General features: G+C 37.8%; 1 protein-coding gene across 6 annotated transcripts in view; it reads left to right on the top strand.

Annotated features, from left to right (window-relative positions):
- ZFYVE28 (zinc finger FYVE-type containing 28) overlaps nucleotides 1-23,738 on the top strand; it is a 145,628-nt gene that overhangs the window by 80,899 nt on the left and 40,991 nt on the right. For all 6 annotated transcript variants that reach the window (XM_052682004.1, XM_052682002.1, XM_052682003.1 and 3 more), the window contains exons 3-7: nucleotides 8,281-8,418; nucleotides 10,991-11,193; nucleotides 12,888-12,977; nucleotides 14,191-14,280; nucleotides 18,644-18,745. In XM_052682004.1, coding sequence (XP_052537964.1) covers nucleotides 8,281-8,418; nucleotides 10,991-11,193; nucleotides 12,888-12,977; nucleotides 14,191-14,280; nucleotides 18,644-18,745 — 623 coding nt within the window. The remainder of the gene's footprint in view (nucleotides 1-8,280; nucleotides 8,419-10,990; nucleotides 11,194-12,887; nucleotides 12,978-14,190; nucleotides 14,281-18,643; nucleotides 18,746-23,738) is intronic.

Here is a 23,738-nt window from a genome sequence, read left to right as displayed (position 1 = left end):
ACCTGGCATTGCTACCTGTCAGCTTATATTGCAGAATGGCCTAATGCTGTTTGCTGCTCATCTTTAAAAACTGACTAATCTGAAAGTGTCTTCTCTTATCTGAAAACTTCAAGTGGTATGACAGTCAGGGATCTCTAGGACAGGCCGTTTATTCTTTATTTTATCTGAATTGTATCCGATGATGAAAAAACAGTGTTTAAAATGAAAGTCAGCATTAATGAATATCTCTTGGTTGGAAGAAGGTACCTGTGAAGAGCAGTTAAATAACTCACAGGACAATGATGGTGTCATAGTGAATTGGCAGCAAATTATCTGGGGAATACTAATTGTATTCATTAACATTCTTGACAAGTGCAAATTGGGAGTATGTGCTGTAATCACTGTGAACGGTGAGGCAATTCAGAGGTGTGACATTTTCATGTTTGATTGCATCTGTCCATCGAAGAACATTTTCCTCTGGAATTAGACAGAAATAGATACCATTAAATGAGACAAGTTAGACTAAGTCTTTTAGGAACTCTCCATTGGATTTTGAGACCTTGTGACTGGTTAGAAGTTGGCAAGAATCTATTTCTTAGTTATTTTGTTAAATGATATAAAGGTTAAACAGCATGACTTGAGCCCAGAGTACTTTTAGAAGAAGTAATGGCCAAGTGTTTCTGGTCTGTTCAATTTGCAGCCCTTGAGATGTTGTATTAGTGATGTTAGTGAGGTCAGTGAAGGAGACAGCCGGGCAATTTTTGAGCTACAGGGAAGAAATGAACTTAAAGAAATTGAAAATATTGTCTAAGTGTTCCCAAAGTTTAGAAACTGTAGATAATAAGGGTGTTTTTTTTTGAACAGCAGAGGGAGAAGTAGGAATCCAAGGCAGAATCTCTCCATCAAATAGAACTGGCGCACATGGGTATTCATTATTCATTGATCTGTGATAAGGATGGACTCATGCTGGTATCCTGATTTGCACCTGTATGTGAGTTTACATGAAGTGTAACAGAGCTGCAGGGCTCTAGAGAAATTCCCACAGGCGCTATATTTAAGAGACTTGCTACAGATTTAGGAAACTCAGAAATTCATGCCAGAAGGACTGGGCAGTTGACTGATAAGAGAGTGAGCCTAGCTTTGTTCAGAGAAAATTGTTCTCTTTTACACTTTGATTTAAAGTGACAACAGTGTCAGTTAAAAAAAAAAAAGACAAAGAAAAATGAAACAGAAGCATTTTTTGATTAATTTAATTGGTGATATCAAGGTTATCCATAAGTTCTGGAAAATGAATGCTTATGCTGTATTGTTTAAATCTGATAAAAAAAATTTTTTTGGCTGTAGTTTCATCTCATTTTTTAATAATTTATTATAGTATTTCTTATTTCATTACTCTCAGTATGAGAAATGTTGATTATTTTGGTTCTATAACCAAAGTAGGCTCTGTCTGCAGATTTTACATTTGCTTTTCTTTTTTTTTTTTTTTCCCAGAAGTTAAGTTACCAACAGAGTGATACTTGGTGAAAAACAGATGTGCAGCAATAAATGTTTTTGAATTAGAAATAAAATAGTTGTCATTTCTATGCTTTCTATGTCTATTTACCTGCTTTTCTTCTTTGTTGGGAGTTATTTGGTGATTTGCGTTATTTTTGACTACAGAATGATGAGCAAGGAGGCTGGAAAATACAAAATGCTTGACCATAAGTTGGGTCATCAGATAACTCCATCAACTAACCAAGGACTCTCTTCCCCTTCTGTTTTTTGGTCTTATGTTGGAAGATTAATATTTTAAAATCTTTTGCTTGGAATAAAGAGTTGCAGTAGCATTTACTAGAGGTGGCAATAAGTCATGATGGTGTGTTCCTTGTTCTGCTCTTGGCCTCTGCTGCTGAGTACCTTTGAAGCAATGCTCAAAAGCACATACCAACTTAAAAGTTCTTGAGAGATCCTGCAGTGCATTTTCAGGCATTTTTGAGGTTGCTGTGCCGGGAAACGTGGTAACGTTTGTTCTAGCACATGCCCATGTTCAGAGGAATTATTTCTCTGTTGCTTTGAAGCTATGTAAAGGGGGATGTTGAAGTACCAATTTATTTACTGGATTGTTTTCAAGCATCTTTTATTACAAGACAAATCTTGTAGAGTCTTTATGGAAAAAGCTCTAGTAGTTATTAAACTGTTTTAGGAGTGTGTCTCTATCCACAGTGTTTATCTAGTAATACCTTGTTTTACTGTGTACAGAGTTAAGTTTTCCCTTCTTGCTGAAGGAAGGCTTGGCTAAAAAGCTCTGTGCTGAGTGCCCAGTTCTTCAGTACGAGTTCAGGTATGCTTCATTTCAGTTAAGGCTGTCATGCCTCTTACTGACTAATGGCTTGTTGGTGTGGAGAAAACAGGTGGCTGGTTTTATTCTTTTTTTTTTTCTTCCCTATGATGACATTGGGAACACTGAGATTTTTTGAGATTTGAACATGTTCTTCTTTGCAAAGGGAGGATGCCCTGCAGTGATGTGTTACTTAATGTCGACTTACACGTTGGTGGTAGTTAGGAACATCCCTTCTGTAAATGGTGATTTCTGTTGTATTTACTGAGAGCTATATTTGGATGGGGAGCATGAAAAAAGAGAAATTAATTCCATGATTAGGACTTTGTATTAAAGGGAGACTCTCAGAGCAGGTTTAAGTATAAATGTAATCCATTGGAAGAATGAATGTTGGCTTAGTAAAAAGTTGTTTTAGTCTGAAAATAAAAAAGTAATTGTTGGTTTAAAAAAAAAACACACGTTGTATTTGAGGCTGTGATCAAATATCTGCAACTTCTGTTTGAAAACTGGTATCCATCTTCACACACTCATATGCATCAATTACTCTGCTTGTAGATGTAATTCTTCAGTGTATGCATAATAAATTGGAGCACATAAAGAAGATAAGATCAACATTTCCATTAATAAACCTGTGTTATTTGGAGTGTGCTGTGCCTTCGTAAGCATATGCCATCAAGGCTGTTTGGGAAGAGAAGCTTTTCTGCAGTTCAACACAGGCTACAGCAATTGTTGCTGCTGTGGTGGAGAGATAGTGTTTAAACTGCTAGCTGTCTTTCATTCACAATGAATTTTGGAAGCATTTTATAGTGTGCTAGGTTAAGTTAGCTAATGGACAAAACTGAGGGAAGTCTGAAGTTACTTTTAGAAGCGGGAGCATCTAGAAGTTAGCATGAGAAATAATTACAAAGCTCATCAGACAAAAAAAGGACTGAAAGCATGACTTTTGACATCTGTGCAAAATGGGGTGGGGGGAAAGCAGTGGAACTTTTTGCTGCGTGGAAAGAGACTGTGATCACTGAAATGGGCTGGCAGAGACCCTGTGGGGTTCTGAAGGCAGAATGTGGGTGTTCTCTGAAGTCCTGTCACTTTACTTACAAAGCATACCTCATTTGTTATGTTTTGCTTGGAGTAAGTCATAAAAGCCTGAGTGCCAGCTAATTCCTTAAATTAGAGCAGGATCTTCCTATATGTCTCTTCATGTAATTTCTGTTTGTGAGTCGCTTCTCTTCATCAGCAATACACTGTTGAAGTGGTCTGCAACTTAATGTCAAGCCGGAAAAGGAAGCAGGAATTTTGAAGGACATATTCCTATGAAGATGCTAAAAAACACTGTCTGTTGAGCACATGGTAATATTATCAGACTGTGTTACCGTGGCTAGATACTACAATAATTCAAATAATGGAGAACTGAGAGGTAGGTACTTAGCAACACAGGAAGCTACTTTCCTCTTGTAGAGGATTTCAAGAAAATTATATTAAATTTAATGGCATGGAGGGCAACACAGATTTTATCAAGGATAAGTACGGAAGGTTAGATAAGTCTGCCTTTCACTGACAGAAGCATACCTTTTAGACCATAGCTAAGATGGAGCTATTAGCTCTTCTTTTTGTACATATCCAAAGGCTAATGCAGTGGTTACTGTTGGCTTTTTGCTCTGATTATTGAGTATATGGCCAATTATTCCTGGGCCAAAAATAAACCAACTTTTTGTCCTCTACTGCGGCTAACTGCATTCACTGTCTCTCTGCTGCTCATTATATTTCTTATCAAAATAAATATAAAGAAATGTTCTTCATTACAGGAAGCACCCAGTTCTGTTTTCCAGGAAATGCAGAACTTGGAAGAAATCCCAAAAGCAGCACTGCCATTGTGCTGTTGGAAATCCTGAAGAGAGCAGCTGAAACAGAAGTGTCATCCCTGTATGCAAATGATCCAGCAGATAACAGATAAAGCCACCAAAGGATACATTAACATCCGGAGGCTTTTATGTACAAAGATGGATCAAGTGAAAGATTTACGACTTCAATTCCAACTAATTGATTTCTGTTGCTTAAATTAAAGCAAAACCTCCATGCTGCCATGTATCTGAACCCATTCGTTCGCTTACAAAGCAGAATGCTGTAATTAACTAAATTGAATGTTTCTTAAAGCTCTTTTAAAGAAAAGACTAATTTGCTTACAATGCATTGGCTAGTCTGTCTAAGTTGGCTGGCATTCTTCGAAGCAGCTGAGATTTGAAATCATTATAATAGCAAGTGTTCTAAATTTCCTATTTAGGTTTCTTTGCTTTGGGTGTCATAAGAAGAAAGAATGGAACAGAGGAGGAATCTGATGGAGAACTGTATTTGTCTTCTTCTCCGCGTAGCAGGATAAAATAAACACAGTAGAGAGAATTTGTGAAATCATGCATCTTGAAATATCAGAAACAGTTTACTTCATAGAACAGTCTTAACACTTACTAAATATTAAAGTTCTAGCAAATATTATTTTTTTAATCTTCCAGTATCACCAACAGATTAGGAAGGGAAAGGTGCTCATTTCTTTAATTGTGTTTTTCACGTTGCTTTTTGTCCCAATGACCAGCTGCCAATGTGAAGCCAGGTAACTCTTGAAAAAAACCTGCTATTATTTGAAAGTGTGTATTGTATTAAAACCCTTATTACCAATGGTTTAACTTGCTTGTACTATGCAAATAACAAATAACATATTTTTGGTTTTGCTTATTTTTTTCTTTCTTAAACCTATTTTGGAAACATGGCATAAAGGGAGATGTGATGACAGATCTTGGGTGGTGTTTTAGAGCAGAAGCATCTGTCAGCTCTAGGAATTCCTGAAGAAATGGAAAAAATATCAAATGCCTTTTACACAGTAAACAAATGATTTACTGAACTACTGGAATATACCTCTTTGTAAAAATATAGGTATCTTTATTGCATATTACTGCTTTCAGTTACAATATGTGATCTGTGCATTAATTTCATAATGTCTGTAATTAGTTTCTGAGATGATTTAGTTGGAAACTCAGGGTTGTTTGGTTTTTTTTTTTCAAATATATAAAAAAAAGAAAAACACAAATAAGAGGCCTGCACTCTGCATAAAGCTGTCTTTGGTGTATCAGGAATTTTATGTAAGAATGTAGTTTATTGTGAAATGGGAGTTCTGTCTGATCTGTTGCTATAAAGTAAGGTAGTGTTTGAAAAGGAGCATATTAAAGTTAAATGATTATTTAAATAAGCAATCTGGAAAGGCTTTTCAATATGGACCTTACTATCTTCTTATGTGCAGCTTCTTAGAAAACAAGAAATGGGAAACTGTACTTTCTCATATTCAAGTTTGGTGCCAAGTAAAATCAGTTGGAATATCATGTCCTACACTAAAATTGGATTGGATTATTTAAACTGATACAAATCAGATTCAAATGCAGTTCTTTTCTGAGTTCCCTGCTTTAATATATGTTATTACATTTTATGCAGCCTTTGTAAAAATTCAGCTGGTAGGGTTGCATTTAATACTGAATTGATGCAGAGATTAAAAGATCTTTGCAAACTTATACCAATACCCTGAAAACAGAAATCTTGCTTTTTTCATTCTGATGTGCCAATTTCTGTTGCTCTGGAGCTAATATGGGAGCTACAGACAAAGCACCTGCACTTGAAATAGATCAGTTGTAACTGATTTAGAATATATCACGAGTGACTTGTGACTTTCTCCAATTTATAAGTTATAATCCTCAGTTCTGCTTATTGCTCTGTTACTTAGAGAAGTGAAATAAATGGTTTAGGAGCTGATTTCCTTATGTGACCTACATTCAAAATATTTTGGTTTCCCAGCTAGATCTTGCCTGTATAATGATGTGGGGAGCGTACTACCTGGAAGGAATTAAGAAACTGCATTTCTACTGATCCTTTTATCTACATCTGTATTATACAGAACTGAGGAGGAAGAGAAGGGAGGAAGGAAAATAGTGACTTGCCATTAGTCTGCCTTTGTCACCCTGATGCTACCTATTAATTTGCACATAATTCAGTCCAGTTTACCCAGAGGAAGGCAAGTGGTGGCAGGCTGCTACTCCTTCAGCAAGTGGCCAAGAGTGTCAGTGCCAAGCCTGGTGCGGGCATCTTCATGCAATAGCCTGAGCTGAAAGGGGTCCTGTAGAATCACTGAGCCCAACTCCTGTTGCCTTACAGGACCACCTCAAATCCAGACCCTATGCCTGTCAGCACTGACCAAATGCTAAATAAGCGACTCCAGCAGCTCAGGGCTGCACCCACTGCCCTGGGCAGCCCGTTCCATGCCCACCGTCCTCAGTGCAGACCCTTTCCCTCACCCCCAGCTGCCCTCCCCTGACACAGCTCCATGCCGTTCCCTCGGGCCTTTCGCTGTCACACAGAGCAGAGCTCAGTGCTCCCCTCTGCTCCCTGTGAGGAGCTGTAGCTGCCATCAGGCCTCCCCTCAGCTCCTTTGCCCTGGGCTGAACAAACCAAGGGCCCTCAGCTGCTGCTCACGTCTCACCCTCTAGAGCCTCCTCCATCACTGTCACCCTCCTTTGCATGCTCCCTAGCAGTTTCATGTGTTTAAATAAGCTAGACACATTCATATAAGAGTGCTTCAATAATTGCAGCAACAGATAAAATACCATATACGATTGTGTAATAAATGTTGCCCCTCATAATTGGTTGATTTGTTTATTTTTCGAATAGATACCATTGTGGTTACAGGATTGGTGCTAAGATTATTTTGTGGCAATAGCACTTCCAGCAGCCTGCACTGGAATTACAGAAAATATAGATGTTTATTTTTATTTTTTTATTTTTATTTTTTTTAACTTAGGAGTAGGTTTTGTTTTTTCTCACTGGGAAGCGTACAGAAAAGACAGCTTTATTTAAAATTCCCATCCTCTATTATTTTTTTTTTTTAATGCAGAGAAAGATACAACAACGAAGAGCATTCTCAAAGCAATTCTGCCTGTTAAACAATTCTATACATGACAGATTTGTTTTTATTTGTTTGAAAAATATTTTAAGTAGAATGTGAATTCTGTAAATAGAGCAAAAAGCCCCTGACAAACAAAGCATCTTTATAATGAAAGCACTCAGCCTTCTCTGTGCTGTGAGTCTACCTTTATTATGGTAATTAAATTCCTTGCAGTACCCAGAAGGGTTGTGTGAAAATTATCTTCTCAAGTCAATGAATACAGATTATTTTCTACATATCAAGAAGCTGGTTAGAGCACTTTGTTCTTTGTCCTGCTCCAGAGGTGGGTTAGAGCACTTACTAAGCACTTTCTAGTTAGTGCTGTGTCCCCACATCCTCCTGGATGGTCTGGAAGGCACAGAGGAGTGCCTGGTTTTGCCCATTGGGGGCTGGAGTGGTGAAACCTCCTTGTCTCTATTTCTGGGGCAAACTCAAGTTTACGCAACCCTGACTATCAGAAAATAAGTCAATTTCTTATATGGCTCCAGGGCATTCTGTAGGCCATTCTTTTCAGGAAGAATGGAACACATGTTACTGGGGCTGCTGAGATGAAATGAAAGAAATCTTATTTACTTCTACTTCTAGCTGATTTACCAGTTATTGTGCAGATAGATAGCTGGAGGTAAGAAGGTCTTTAAGTCATTCCCTCTCATCAGAAGTTCTACTGAAGTATTCAGTTAAGTGAAGTGAGTCTGAGTAACTATCAGAAAACTACAAAAAGTCGATTCCTACTCTTCCTTTGTGTGGTCCTGCACAAAGCTGAACTTCATGATTCTTATAGGTCCCTTCCATCTTGGGGATATTCTGTGATTATACAGTTCCTTCCATGCAACATTCTGCTTTTCTTCACCACGGGGTGCATGTGCGTGATGATCTTATCATTACATACTGCATTTTCTACCTTACTTATTTGGAGTCTCACTAATAAATTCACTAAAAATTAGGAAAAAAAAAAAGGTTTGGAATTTCTCTCCAACAATTTATAATGTTATCTTGTGTTTTTCTTCAGGATAATGTTTTGAACATCATAAATCAAATCATGGATGAATGCATTCCTCACGAACGAGCCAACCGAGATTTTTGTGTTAAGTTTCCAGAAGAAATACGACATGATAACCTTGCAGGACAGCTTTGGTTTGGAGCAGAAGTAAGTCTCTTGTATTTCTTTTACTTGGGATTAATAGACAAATTTTTGTTGTATAAAGCTTGCAGTTGGAAGTTGGCGACTTCTTTGAAGATGGTCCATCTAGTTACAAAGTTGTGGAAACAGATCTTTGAGAACTTGCTGTGAATGCACAGTGGAAGGGGATTCTTTCACTATGGCTTTGTTTATTGAGAACAGATTTTTGTAATTCTTTGTTGTCGATATGACCACCTTATAAAAACTGACCTTTTTTGAATTAGCATTTGATTTCTATTCTTTACGAATTTTATCCAAAAAAGCCATCTCACATATCATGCTTTTGAAAGCCTTAGAAGCAAAGGGATATAAGGAAATTTTCTCAGGAGAAAAGTTCTGCAAAACTTGAGTGTATGCTGTCATTTTCTTTTAACTCATTAAACATGCAGAACTTTGTTCTGCTGACATTTCTTGCACTTAATGTACTCGTTCTATATGTATGTGGAAAATAAGATGGATTCTGTGCAAAACATTGAATGTTTCCTTCTCTTACCTGGTTTATCTCGAAGACCTACTTTCACAGCATCCTATGGGAGCAGGGTGTTTAATAGTGACTGAGCCACAATTAGATTAATCAAGGGAAGCCTGAAGAATTAGAAAAAAGGATGTGGTCTGTAAGGTGCTTATTCATTTATACTGATATCTGTTGGCTAAAAAAATCACGATGACAGCTTTATGATAAATTTACTCTCTTCAGGTCTGCTAGCCTTGAGGTGACTTTAAACACAGTGCTTTTGTTAAGGTGGAGGGGAAGTAGGCATCTCAGCACAAAACAGCTCCTTAGGTTATTTTCAGCTTTGCATCTTTTCTACTGGAAGCAATCCCTCAGCTTTTGCTGTTAACCTCTACCAATGTCTTCTTTCCTTTTATAGTATATGATCTATATCAGCACATCCTGTCTTCTTGTGTTCAATATATCTCTGTGTGTTCTGTTTCTGAAGATTTCTTTGGCAGTTGTTAATAGTGGGTTCCTTTGGGCTGGGGTTGTCCTGGGCAGAATTTACAAAAGGAATTTGCAGTATCAGTGCTTTATAATCCTGTGCTCAGCAGTGAAAGCAGCAGCTTTTCTTCATCTTAAGATGTGACCTTACCTACATTCAGCCAGATGGCACCCAGCTCAGTTTTAAAACGCTGAGGATATCTGCTACATTGACTTAGTAGCCTTTCCTTGGTAGTTAGAGAGAATAATATGGGGTAATTCCTTATAAAACCTTTCACTGAGTCACAGAATGGTCCAGATTGGAAAGGACCTCAAGGATCATCAAGCTCCCATCTTCCCCCACTGCAGGCATGGCCACCTTTTATATTGAATCCCTATGAGTCCCATTATTTTTTTCTCTTATAAGGGACAAACACACTGGGATTGCAGAAACAAACAGGAAAAATCTCAATGAAGGTAATAACTTCTCTTTGAGTGCGTGGTGGAAAATGCTTGTGGGAATCGCTGAGAAAGCCGCTATCTTCTAGGAGAAAAAAACTTCCTCCCGAAGCTCGTACCTGTAATCTTCCCACTTCAAACTTTCATTGTGGTCTGAGCTCTCCTGTTGGTTTTGGAGATGTAATGCATGCAGTGCTGAAGTTTTACATAGCACTCGTGTCCTGTCAGTGTGGACTCATTCAGTCATCAGACTAAGAGAGCCTATCGGCCCGTTATCTTGCTTTCTTTTGCTTTGGCTTAAAGGAAGAAACAACGCAAGTGGTTGTGAGTACGCATAAAGCAGAAATGCGGCTGCTGATCAAGTGCTGGGACTGCACCTCCTCCATCCAGAGCTGAGGAAATGGTCCCTCCGCAGAGTGCAGAGGAGAGGAGCAGTGACACAGAGCTGCAGAGGGGAATTTGAAAAGAATGAAATGAGAATTTAGATTAAAACAAACCTCTACATTTTCAGTGAAAGAAAATATTTCTGTTAATACAGCTTGGAGAACTTATGTCCATGTTTCTTGTCTTCTAATCTGTCTTCTAACCTATCTGTAAGGGAACAAAGCCAAGAGCAAAGATTATTAAATAACTTATTTCTACTATTGGGGAAAAAAAAAGTTAATATGATAATTAATTAAGTTAATATGTTCAAGTAAAAGTATACGTTCAGTGGCTCTGAGCTAGTCAGAGGAAGGAATCTCTGAAGCAGAATTTATTTCCTTTTTGTAGATTTATTTTACAAATTAAAGCAGTCCAGCCTGAATTTAAGCAGCCATTGATCATATTTCATCTGCATTTGTGTCCCTTTTCTGCAAGTCATCCATGCACACACCAAGGATACGTTCTACTACAGATTTCCTTGTCAGTCAGGGAAGAGCTTTCTGTGGGTTCGTCTGCTGACCTTCCTCTCACTCTTTTATCTCCTTGACTGAGCTGCCCCTGACCTTTTGGGTGAAGTCTTAGGACTCTCGGTGTAACAGTTTCAAATCTTTGAGTTATTTAACAGTTAGCAACCAATGAAGCTAAGCCCTGCCCCTGTCAAAGTATCAAATATCTTCTGCTTTTGTTAACATGAAGTTAACTTTATAAAATATTTTCTCTCTCAATGTGTTTTCATAGTGTCTGGCTGCCGGTTCAATTATTATGAATCGGGAAATTGAGAGTATGGCAATGAGACCATTGGCCAAGGATCTGACCCGCAGCCTAGAGGAAGTTAGAAATATCATACGTGACCAGGCCTTGAGAGATTTGAACCTCTACACTGAAAAAATGAAAGATTCACTCAAGCATTTTGATGTCCTTTTTGCTGAATTTGAATTAAGGTAAAGTATCCAAAGTAAATGCATTGAGACCATTTCCCTGTCACTGTTGCTTAGTTTTTGTTTTTTGGAAGCTGCTTATTTTGTTCTGTTTTCTTTTTCTAGAAAAAAAAATCTAATTTTTTTTTATCATGGCAGTTGAATTCTTCAGTAATGTGTTATATTGTTATATTTTTCCTCTTCCACTGTAGCAATAATAGAAAATTAAATAGCTTTTTTAGCAAATGGCATTTGCTCTCTGCAAGTCAGCTGTAATCTTCCATTTGCATGCTGGCATATGGCATTTGAGGGAGGTTATCCAAAACACAAAAGGAAGCCATAAATCTCTCCCCATAATGTTTTCTTTGTCAGAGAAGAGGTGACAAATAAGAGACATTAAAAAAATATTTATCATAACAAACAGTGTAGAGATTATGAGATTTTGCTCCCTCTCCTGCTAAGGGATAAAAGTGGGATGTACTCTGAATTTAAGAAGGCAAATTGAAATCTGATGAAGGAAATGCTTTTACACATGAGCCATAATTAAAGCCAAGAACATATTGATTTAAAAGCTTGTGAAAGAATTATGGCTTGGAGGTTTATGGCAAAAATAAAAATAATTGCTTCTGGGGTTAGAAAAATAACTACTTACTGGGTTAAAGATCCTATTGACTGAGTCTTGTATTGTGTTGCATGATTTATGCCAGCTTCCTGTATGTCTCCTAGAAGTATGAGGTGCTGGTTTAGTTAGAGACAGGATCCTGGACAAGAATATCAATGGATCTAATATAATACAGCTGTTCATACCTTTAGCATAACAGTTTTTCTTATAATTGGATACTGTCTTAATCTTTTCTTAGGAATATTTCCCAGAATGTCCTGTTTTCCGTTATAGTTTGTTCTACCTCAGTGTTTGTAAACTCTTTTATTTTACTCATTTATTTTTTTCAGAAAGCTATAAATATGCTGTTGTATTGGAAAACATTGAAATCGCTGATTGAAAACATTTTCAAGTGTGACTTTCATGCAGGCACAAGTGACAATGAGTCACTGATTCTGCGCAGTTGACCTGTTCAAACCTGTGTGCATACAGCAGTTTTGTTTGTCATTGTTTTCTAAAGCAACTTTATTTCTTTCTATGTTGTGTCTGGTCCTCAAACACTGTTTGGATTATATGACAGCAAACCTCTTCCTTCTACTGGTGTTTCTTGCCTTGTCCATTAGGGCTTCTGCATGTAATCCCACATAGAAGTGAGACCAACGTTTTAAGTCTCCTAAATTGTGTCTGTGCTGACTAAATGCATTTCGCTAATAGAATTTCAACTGAAACCTTTCAGATAAAGTATGTATTTTAGTGGGTTTTTTTTCTCTGTGTGAAATGCAGCGTCGACTCTTCTATCATCAAGATGTGGTAATAAAGATCTTTGTAGGACACGTCTCCCTGTGCCATGGAGAATGAAGTTCCAATTGTGTGATGTGTAATTACACGTATAAATTAATCCTGAGATCTACTACCTCCATTTGCAATAAGTAAATCAGCTGCATTTCATAAAGCTTCTTACCCTGTACAGTTTTTGTAGTGAGTGCTCTGAAATATGAAGTGGCTTAGGAAATGTTACATTTCAGTGATGATTTGGCCTAGGTTTGTTTTTATTTACAGTCTGAATTGGTAAATCATGTAAAAAAGTTGTACACTGACTATTTCGTAATCTTTGCAGTTATGTGTCAGCTATGGTACCTGTGAAGTCTCCAAAAGAATATTATGTACAGCAGGAGGTAATCGTACTTTTTTGTGAAACTGTGGAAAGGTAAGCAATTCAATTAATTCCTGGTTTTTCATTTCAATGCCTCGGAGCATTGAAGCATTCAGCTTTCAATCTGAACTTTTCTAGAAATACTTTACCAGTAGCCTTTAAGAAGCATCATAAAAGTATCGGCTATATGCTTTCTTAGCAAGTATCCAACTGCAGACTTTAAGAAGTATTATGCAGGCTTGCCAGGTTCAAGTGTTTTCTTTTGGTCATAAAAGAAAAGGCAATAATCTTGTGATATTGTTGGTGTGGCTAGTTGTAGCTGTGTGAACAAAGAGTTAGCATTTAAATGGGCTAAATCTGTTTAAGACATCAACAGTTAATGATAATTCAGTCAAGAATATGTGCAACAAGTATAAATATAAATACCATATATTTGCCCATTCAAAGAAAAATCCTGGCTTGTCTCTTGCAGCTTTGGATAACCTGGCAGTGGACTGTGGGAAAGAATGTGGAAGTTATAGTTAGCCACATATCAAATAAGTCCATCTAGTGCTAGTACCAAGCAAGCTGTGGTCATTTGGGAATAAAAGTATTGATAAAGAAGAAGAAAAAGCTGTTAATTCTGTTCTGCTCAGGAACAACTCTGTCAGCTGGAGCAATGTGCCATTTGGGTGTCATCTTTCACAGTTATGTAGACAAATTTAGGAAACTTATAAAGTAATTAAGAAACTATGAAGAAACTAGAAACTTGAAACTAGAAACCTTGTCAAATTGAAAAGCCTTAAAAAATTAAAAATAGGGATTCAGATCTAAAAGGGTCTTAAGATATTTGAAAAGAGTTATTAGGGAATGATGAGGGGTTCTGATAACTGTTTGCTTATTTAACTTTTAGTTACGTTTGTAAGCTTAGTGTATTTTGACCTAAAAGATCTTAGCAAATTTTAATTCAAATGAAAAGAAATACTTCATGTTATTTTAGAAACATTTCGCTTGTAAGCCCAAAATCACCAGTATTTTCCAGTAGCAAGTGAAAACAGTCATGAAAAAGTGAATAAGAAGGGAAAGTGGCGTAAAAATTATTTTGGTTTTGAATGATCTTAAACGCTTTTAATGTTGAAATATTTTTTTTCTTATATTAATTTTTACAGTGGAGACTGCAACAGTCATTTGGGCTTACCTCACAACATTATTTTCAGATTTTTTTCTTGTTGAAATGGTTTCTGTGTGAGTTTAATCTCTTGCTAAATCAATTTATTCTTCTGCTTAGAGCCTTAAGGCTTGGATACCTCACTCAAGATATGATTGATGACTATGAACCAGCTTTAATGTTTACTATTCCAAGACTAGCCATTGTATGGTAAGTATTTCTGTTAACTATTTTTCTTCACTTCCATTCACTTACAAAATGATTTAAGATTTAGAAAACTTGGCTCAGAATTTTGACAAATTTTCTTTCACCTGAGTTTTCTTGCATTTTCTTACAGAAAAAAGAGAATGTTTAATTAAGAAGAGTCATTGCCAGTTTATTGTAGAAGGTCAAGAGCAAAAAGAAAGAGAAGAAGAGGTGGGCTATAGAAAGCAGGGCACTAGAACTACTGGTTGGTCTTCCTCCAGAAAAGAAAATAGTAATTGGGTGATGAATCAAGAACATCAGTAAATAGAATGTCATGTTGTCACAAAAAGATCTTTTTGAAAGCAGATATTCTGTCACTCAAAAATAATGTAGCTTGTTCTGAAAAGCAAACATATTTATCGGTAATTGTGTGTTTTTCTTAGTTAGTCAAGATCTGATAGAAATTCTCATAATAAGCTGAATACATTGACCAGTGAGTCCATTTAAATCTCTTGCAAGGAAAGTATTAATAAGTATAAACTATTGTATGATTTTGTACCCTGTATCATAGAATCATAGAATGGCCTGGGTTGAAAAGGACCACAGTGCTCATCCAGTTCCAACCCCCTGCTATGTGCAGGGTCACCAACCAGCAGACCAGGCTGCCCAGAGCCACATCCAGCCTGGCCTTGGATGCCTCCAGGGATGGGGCATCCACAGCCTCCTTGGGCAACCTGTTCCAGTGTGTCACCACCCTCTGTGTTAAGAACATCCTCCTAATATCTGACCTAAACCTCCCCTGTCTCATTTCCCCTTGTCCTATCACTGTCCACCCTCATGAACAGCCGTTCCCCCTTCTGTTTATAAGCTCCCTTCAAGTACTGGAAGGGCACAATGAGGTCTCCCTGGAGCCTTCTCTTCTCCAAGCTAAACAAGCCCAGTTCCCTCAGCCTTTCTTCATAGGAGAGGTGCTCCAGCCCTGTGATCATCTTAGTGGCCCTCCTCTGGACCTGGTCCAACTGTACTGTCTGTTCCAACAACTGAATTAAAACAGTTTTTTTGCTTCTCACAGTTTTTTCAAGATTGATCAGGTCAAGTGCGTTTTGTTCCTGATTTAGTAAGACAGCAGTTTCTCTGGAGTAAAGCCAGCATATTTTAAATATTTTACCACTGGGAATGTTTTAAAGTTAGCTAATAAAAGTAGTATAGGAGTAGTATAGTGGTAGTAGGGAAATAAAATGCCTCAAATCTTGAGTGCGGTATTCTGGAAATCCCTGTGGCCCATTGTTTCTCTTAAATGGGTTATTCTTTGTAAGTGATGTTCTAATGTAATAGAACATAATCTACATAATCTACATAAACAGTAATAATCTGGTTACCAAAAGATAGCATGAATGTGAGAATGCAATCTGAAGCTCTTGGAGGACACAAAGAAGAACACAGTGACTCGGTGGAAAACCAAAGACTCTCTGGAAAACATGCATTGCCAATCCCAAGCTACAAAGAAGGACAGAGAGAGAGAAAATATATCAATTTAACTGTTCCCAAGTATGTGGTGACTTGAAAATAAATCAATGCCATGCGAAGTTATGCAGCAAAATTACACCATCCTTATGGTGCTGTCTCAAAGAACTGCAAGCCTTTTATTTGGACTGTGAAAGGAGAAGCCTTTGAGTAGCATCTGTCTCTGATTTCACACTGCTGTGTTGTTGGTGTTACATAATCGATGTAGTATGCATCTAGGGCAAGGAGAAATGCTGGCTTCCTTTGATCCTCTACTAGCAAGGCTTTTCTTTAAGGAATCATTTTCAGAGTGGTTTTCCCTTAAGATTTCTTTTCAGACATTGGCTTGCTGTACACATTGTATGTTGCATTGTGTGTTAACAGGTGTCAATGAATTTTGAATTTAGGAAATAGTTAGGAAATACTAAGATACACTTTTTTTTGCAATTTTAATTTTGTTCCACAGTACAGCTAGTTTCAAGCTTTGATTCAGAACTCTTTCAGAGATATCAAATAGAGACCTTTTCACAATCATTCTTTGTAGTGCTGTAGCCCTTTTTCTTATATTCTCATATAGCCTCTATTTCTTATATTTTCTTATTCTTAGAATCAAGATCTAAAGAAAGTGAACCTAGAAACTAGAGAAAGAATGACGTTCTGTCTGCTTGAAGTTCAGCAGAAGCAGTCTCTAGCTTCTACGCAGAAAGAAGGGAAGTTCAGACAGAACATTACTACATGAGTCAGTGATAACTGTCTTGCTTTGTCAGTCTTCTTGTTGAAGCTCGTAAAGCTTAAAATAAAAACAAAAAAGTATGTATCCTTGGTAACAGGATAATTTGTCTTAAGACGTGCACACACAAACACAAAAACTTGCAAAAGAAGCAAATTGCTTCTTGCTCCACTTCTTCCCCCTCCCTGCTCCTGCCCTCAGAACACCAGCCCCCAGAGCAAGGTTAATCAAGTTCATTAGTCAGATTTCTTGAACTTTCTGTTGCCTTGACAATTCTGAATTTTTCAATGGCCATCTTCCAACCTGATGGGAGACTACGGTAGTATCCTGGTACCAGGGTATGAGCCAGACTCTAGGTTTGTAAATAGAAGGTGAAGAGCAGTATTTCCCAGATGGTCTTTAAAAAAAAAAAATTAAAAATACTTCAGTGGGTTTTGTATTACTTGTGACAGCAACATTGCTGCTCTATTTTAGAAAGCTTTAGGTGGCTGTGCAAGGTGCTTGCTAGTGAACAGGTGAGCAGAAGACACCAAGACCTGAAAGGATTGGAAAGTTGGGCAGGAGGAACCTGATGAGATTTAACAAGAGCAAGTGTAAAGTCTTGCACCTGGGGAAGAATAACTTCATGCATCAGTACAGGTTAGGGGATGACCTGCTGGAGAGGAGCCCTATGGAGAAGGACTTGGGGGTCCTGTTGGACAACAGGTTAACCATGAGCCACCATTGTGCCTTGGTGGCCAAGAAGGCCAATGGTATCATGGGATGCATTAAAAAGAGTGCGGCCAGCAGGTTGAGGGAGGTTATGCTCCCACCCTACTCTGCCCTGGTGAGGCCACATTTAGACTACTGTATCCAGTTCTGGACTCCCCAGTTCAGGAAAGGCAGGGATCTCCTGGAAGGAATCCAGAGGAGAGCCACAAAGATGATTAAGGTCCTGAAACATCTCCTGTATGAAGAAAGGCTGAGTAACCTGGATCTGTTCAGCCAAGGGAAAAGAAGACTGAGAGGAGGTCTGATAAATGTTTATAAATGTCTAAAGGGAGGTGGGAGACAAATGGATGAGGTCAGGCTCTTCTTGGTGGTGTGTAGCAATAGGACAAGGAGTAGCAGCCTAAAATCTGAGCACAGGAAGCTCTGTACCAACATGTAGAGGAAATTCTTTTCAGTGAGGGTGACAGAGTACTGTAACAGGCTATCCAAAGAGATTGTGGATTCTCCTTCTATGGAGATACTCAAGACCTGGCTGGATGCCTACCTGTGCAACCTATTGTAGGATACCTGCTTTAGCAGGGATTTGAACTTGTTGATCTGTTGAAATCCCTTCCAGTTCTTACGATTCAGTGATTCTGTGATATGCAATCTAGAGAGAGAGAACAGAACCCATTTGCCTTTGAGAAATAAAAGTTGTTTTTGCAATGGGCAGAGGATTAAATAGCTATGAGAAACATGCATGATGTTGGTGAGATCCACTCTCTCAGCCAATATGGCAGATGGGTTTTGTCATACTAGTGTAGTGTTTTCTATCACAACTAGTTAGGTATTTTCAGTGAAGTACATGCATTTATTTGGGATCATGAACTGACCTTTTCCCAGGGAAATTTTATAAGTACAGAGTTCATCTAAAAGCATGGGATTATCAAAATGTGTTCTATGCAACTTAATGTGTGGCTTTTCTACTTCCTGTTACTATACTGCCAGGTTATACTTAGAGGCAGAAAAACAGGAGGTCATTTTTATTACCTAGAAATGATTTAGACTTGAAAGAAAAAGCTATTAGTAATTAGTAATCACTCTCAAGCCAGTGATCCTTCCCCAACTTACCTAGTAATAATCAATTTCTTGGTTTATTCATTTATTTTTATTTTGTTCACCTGCAGCAGTGAATTAAAATTAAGTTATTTCTCTTCTGCTTTCGTTACTCTTTCTCCCATGCTTTAGGAGCATGGGATGGAGGGAAGGAGAACTTTCTCCTGCTGCTTTAAGTAACATTTAATTCTAATAGAGGTGAATAAGACAAGATAGCAGTATGAAAATTCATTAACTTGAGTGTAGTTCTAGTATTTATGTGCGGTTTCATTTCTGATTCCTCAACCAGCAGTTGCTCTGTGTGATTAAATTTTCATTTTTGTCTATTCATGCACGTCTGAACTGCAGTGGCCTTGTAGTCTACTCCGAGGGACCATTAAACTTGGACCACAAGCCAGAAGATATGTCTGAGCTCTTCAGACCCTTTCACACACTGTTAAGAAAAATAAGGCAAGTAATAAACCCAAATAATGGTTAGAACTGCTTCTTTTCTGCAGTGAAAATCAGATAGTAAAATAGTGTGCATAAATGCTTGTGGAAGTGTTTATTTGCTAAGTGAACACTAAGATACATGCTCCTCTCATCTGCCTTGTGTGTCCATGAAATATCTAACTTGTTTTTCAGCTACCAGGAGTTTTCTGAACATTTAATCTCCTTGCTGCTTTCCTTTCTCTGAATATCATTTTACTACATTTCACTTTTTCCCTGTGGTAGGTTGATGCCTGAAATATTAAAGTTGCAGTTTATTTTGGGAGATCCTGTCTCTAATTAGCATCAATGTTTCTGTTTAACTAGGCTTATTATATTTTCTTGATACGTTATGATGCAATACTCAGGTCATTCTTAATCTAATAGAAGTGAGTATAAATTTTCATATTTTGGATCTGTTTTTACAGGATGCATCACTTTGTATGTACCTCTTTTCACAGTGTTCCAGTCTTGGTAAATATTGGAGAAGTGTTTTTTCAAGCATAAAGGGTATTACAATAGTTTTTCCTTAGTTGAGGTGTTTTAAAAGATTGATGTGCTCCTTTGGAGAAATCAAGCTTTCCTTATGTTTTTTATATTTGCACTTACGGTGTTTTTCTGGAAGTTTTAAAAAATAAATAAATTTTTAAGCAGCCTGTAAAACAGCATGTTCTCTCAATCCACAGACCCTATTATTTTCTTATCATTCAGATTTGTATACCAACTGCAAATTTTATTTCTATAGTTCTTGAGTTACTGTGGCAGTTTTTCTTTCCTTGTCTAACTTTCACTTCTATGTCTCCTTTTTTTGTCTGTCATGATACTGGTTTGATGGAAAAAGAGTTTTCATGGAGACTGCATTTATTTAGATCAATTCCTAGTGAGGAGCCTATTTCTGCAGTTAGGTTTTATAAATATCCAGATCACTGGTTGGCTAAAGCCAGAAATATTTAAAAACGAATACACTTCGCAAAATCCATACTTTGTGCTTAGTCCTTACAGTGAAGAAAATGAAAATCAGTGAAGTCAGCTTATTGCTTAGTCCATTTAATTTTCAGTTACTCTGGACTTAATTCATGGGTTGAAAAGACATGAGTAACGTCCTTGTCTGTTCAATATCTATAAATTTCATTACACACTTTCAAAAATGAAAACACTCAGGTTCATTTTCGAAAAAGGAATTCTGATATTCTAAAATGTATGTATATAATTTATTATTTCGATTGACCATTAAGAAATGTTATTTCGGTGTTCTTGCAGACACTTAGCAAAGTGTGTCTAGTGAGATAGTATTTATCAGGACATTGTGAAAAAATTAGGCAAGCTAAGGTACAGTATGAAATTTTTCCTCAGAGGCAGTCTGTGGTTTGAAGAAATCAAACATAGAATCACATAGATTCTTAGAGTGGCTTGAGTTGAAAGAGACCTCAAAAATCATTTTGTTCCAATTTCCCTACTGTCAGGGGGAGCTGTCAAAGAACTCTTCCAAAATAAGTTGATTACTTGAAAGAATTGGGCTTTAAAAAAGTCATTATTAATACTTTTGAGTGAAAAATACATTGTATGAAAATAAAGAAGGATGTGATACAAATAAGAGGGCTGTTCATTTAGAATTATAGAATGGCTTGGTTGGAAGACACCTCAAGGGTCATCAAGTTCCAAACCCCCCTGCTGCAGATAGGGTTGCCAACCTATCAAGCACTAGGTCAAATTGCCCAAGGCCTTAAATGCTTCCAGGGATATGGGGTACCTACAACCTCCCTGGGCAGCCTATTCCAGCACCTCACCACTCTCTCAGTAAAAATTTCCCCAGCATCCGATCTAAATTTCCCCTCCTTTAGTTTAAAACCATTCCCCCTTGTCCTATGATTATCTGCCTTTGAAAAAGTTGATTTCCCTCATGTTTATAAACTCCCTTTAAATATAGGAGGGATGCAGTGAGATCTCCCTGCAGCCTTCTCTTTTCCAAGCTGAACAGGCACAGTTCCTTTGGCCTGTTAATGGGATAGGTACTTCAAGCCCTCTGATCATCTTCAGGCCCTCTTCTGAACCCTCTCCAAAAGCTGCACGTCTTTGCTCTCTTGGGGCTCCAGACCTCGACACAGTACTCCAGATGAAGCCTCACAAGAGCTGAGTAGAGGGAGACAATCACCTCCCTCAACCTGCTGGTCACCCTTCTTCTGGTGGAACCTAGGATACTACTGACCTTCTGGGCTGTAAGCACAAGAATAATGAAATATAGACAGTTTAGGCACTTTTAAAATAGGTCTTTTTTTTCTGTTACTACAGATTTTTTAACTCATTAACTTGCAATCCTTACCCGCTGGCAGTGCTCACAGAACCCTACAGAGGAAGATGGAATGAGATATTTCAACATACTTCCAGCAAAAAGGGAGCATTATTTTCCAGAGTCTTTCTCTAGTCTCCATCAACAATAATTAAGACATGAAAAATAATCCTAGTAGTCTTCTGCAAAATATTTTTATTTTACATCGCAGTTGTCTGGTGTTTGAATATAGAACATCTTACTGCAGAATATGGTGACAGCCCAACAAATTTCTACATGTAGTTCAGTGTGCTCTAAGCTTTAGCCAAATAAATATTTTCACTCCAATATATCCAAATATATAGCTGATAACTTTTAAGTCGTATTATCCAAAAACAAGCCTGTTGTTAAAGGCAGTAAGCATTATGTTTACATTCTAGTCAATAGCTGTTTGTCTGAGGCAATTTTTTGTGGCTGTCAGCGTTGAAAATAGTAGAAATTGTTACCTGTAGAGACCCTCTCAGCAAAAGTATTAAGGGTTTTTGTTTAGGTCTGGTGAAGCTGAACAGCATATGGCCAGTTTGAATATTGTCATGTGTGCAAGGTCCTTGTGTTGATTTTGATTTTAGACATAAAACATCAGCATTATATTTTATCTATCTACCAGAGCATATGTAGTAGGATTACTATGTTTGATATTTGAACCATTTCTGCCAAACTACTTAAATCATCCTTACAAGTACACCAAGCATACAATCTGGTATATACCTGTTATATTTAATTTAGGTGCCTATGACTGAACATTCTTGAGAGAAAATATTACCTATGCTGTGTGTGCATTCGTGGCTGCTAGGTGGCGATTTTTTGAGGTTAGCAAATCAGGGATTTTGCAGTACTCCTTACCTCTACCCTCTTTTCCGAGCCCCCTGCCTGCCTGGTGCTTGGTTCTGGACTTCTTACAGCTGATGGCAGGGTCCCTGTGGATTGCAGTGGTGTGCAGTCAAGCAGACTGAAGATTAAATGGTGCAGAATCGGGGGACCTTACCATTTTACATGCATGGAAATCTTTCCACATGCACTGGAAATCAAATGTAGTATACCTGCTGTCAGTGTGTTAAAGAATACAAGGGGACAGGTTGTGAAACTCGCACACATTAACTCAGGGAAAATATGTTAGTTTTACCAAGATGGCTGTGTTCAAAATTTGGAGCTGATTTCAAGACTTTTATAGTAAGAGAGCACTGTGATGTTTGTTATTTATCAGCATCAGTTTCTCAGTGGTGCTGCATTGGAGCCGATCTGCTGGTGCTGCTGTGCTGAGCCTGCCTTGCTGCAGCAAAAGCAGGAGGACGCAAGCTGCATTTCCATACCTACATCTTGTCTTCCAGTGGCAACCCATAAACAGAGAGCTGTTTGTGCTCTGTTCAGAATATGGACTGAGTCATAGGCTGGCAATAGTAACAATGATGCTGCTTTCTGAAAACAGCGTGAAGTGCCAGTCAGAAGGAGGAGCAGAGTCCATGAATAAGGCAGATGTATGAGATCCCTGCACCTGGGTTGGGTGGCCCTGTCCTCTGCTCAGCTGGCCGTCCTTGAGTGGACATACGGCCTCAATCTTTGTACAAGTAATTTCTGCATCCTGGATATTGGCAGTAAAACACATTTATTGTTTTTGCAGTACATAGAGTAGATGTTACTACTGGCTTGTAATAGCCACAGTACGTTTTAAGACCTTGTCTCATGGCTGAGGCCACTGTAAGAAAAATGTTCCTTGTATTTTCAAGGTTAGATTGCTTTGCTGTGATACCATGCTAATAAAAGGAGGTGAAACCCAACATGCACTTTTCTTAATTTGCTGTTTTCTAAAGCCTCAGTGAAAAGCAAGTGCACCAGAGCTGTCAGGATAGACTGCAGAAGCCCTCATTACATGTGTCTTGTGAGTAACGAGAGCAGAGGGAGAATTCTTTTTTTTCATATGAGCACAGTACTTGCCTGGATCTACTGGTGAGTTACAGATGCTTTAACAGAAAGGAAATGAACCATGGAAGTAGGTTCAGTTTAATTAAACTTTATGCTTTGACAATGGTATCTGCCATTTAATTCTAAACTTCCAGTAGTGAGATTTACAATTTATTTTTGTGTTGTGGTTAACATTAATTCTGTTCCCAATAGAAGATGTTTTAAATGTGTAGGCATTTTAAACATGCCTTGTTCCTAATGTTGGCAATGAATCTTTCTTATTTACTATACACTGTATAACTTCTCATTTACAGTATAGTGACAGTTGTTAATCAAAAGTTTGTCATGTTGCAAGGAAACCTGTATTTAAATTAACACACATACACAGTGAGTGTAGGTTTTTTTATGCAGGAAACTTAAGGCAATTGTCAGATTCTGTTTTCCTGAGGACAAATGATGTCTGTTCATAGTAACATTTCTGATGTTGTAATTCAAAAGTTGAGCAGATTTCACATGAATTTAAAGTAGGAATGATTTCCCTACTAAAACAACAGACTACAACATATAGTCAGACTGGTTGCATACAGCATTGTAGGCAGCACGGGGTCCAGCTCAAAATCCTCAAAGCCAACATGAATGTCAGCTGATTTGCTTAATTTTTGAATCAAGCTTTATTTACTTATCCTTCAACTGCAAATTCTCAAATTTTGAGGTGCTACTGGCAGAAACGAAGAGTTCAATGCTCAGTGA

This window comes from Tympanuchus pallidicinctus, unplaced genomic scaffold (assembly GCF_026119805.1).
Source record: "Tympanuchus pallidicinctus isolate F22 unplaced genomic scaffold, pur_lepc_1.0 scaffold2, whole genome shotgun sequence".
Lineage (NCBI taxonomy): Eukaryota > Metazoa > Chordata > Aves > Galliformes > Phasianidae > Tympanuchus > Tympanuchus pallidicinctus.
Note: the sequence above shows the minus strand (reverse complement) of the source record. Positions and strands in the feature narration are given on the sequence as shown.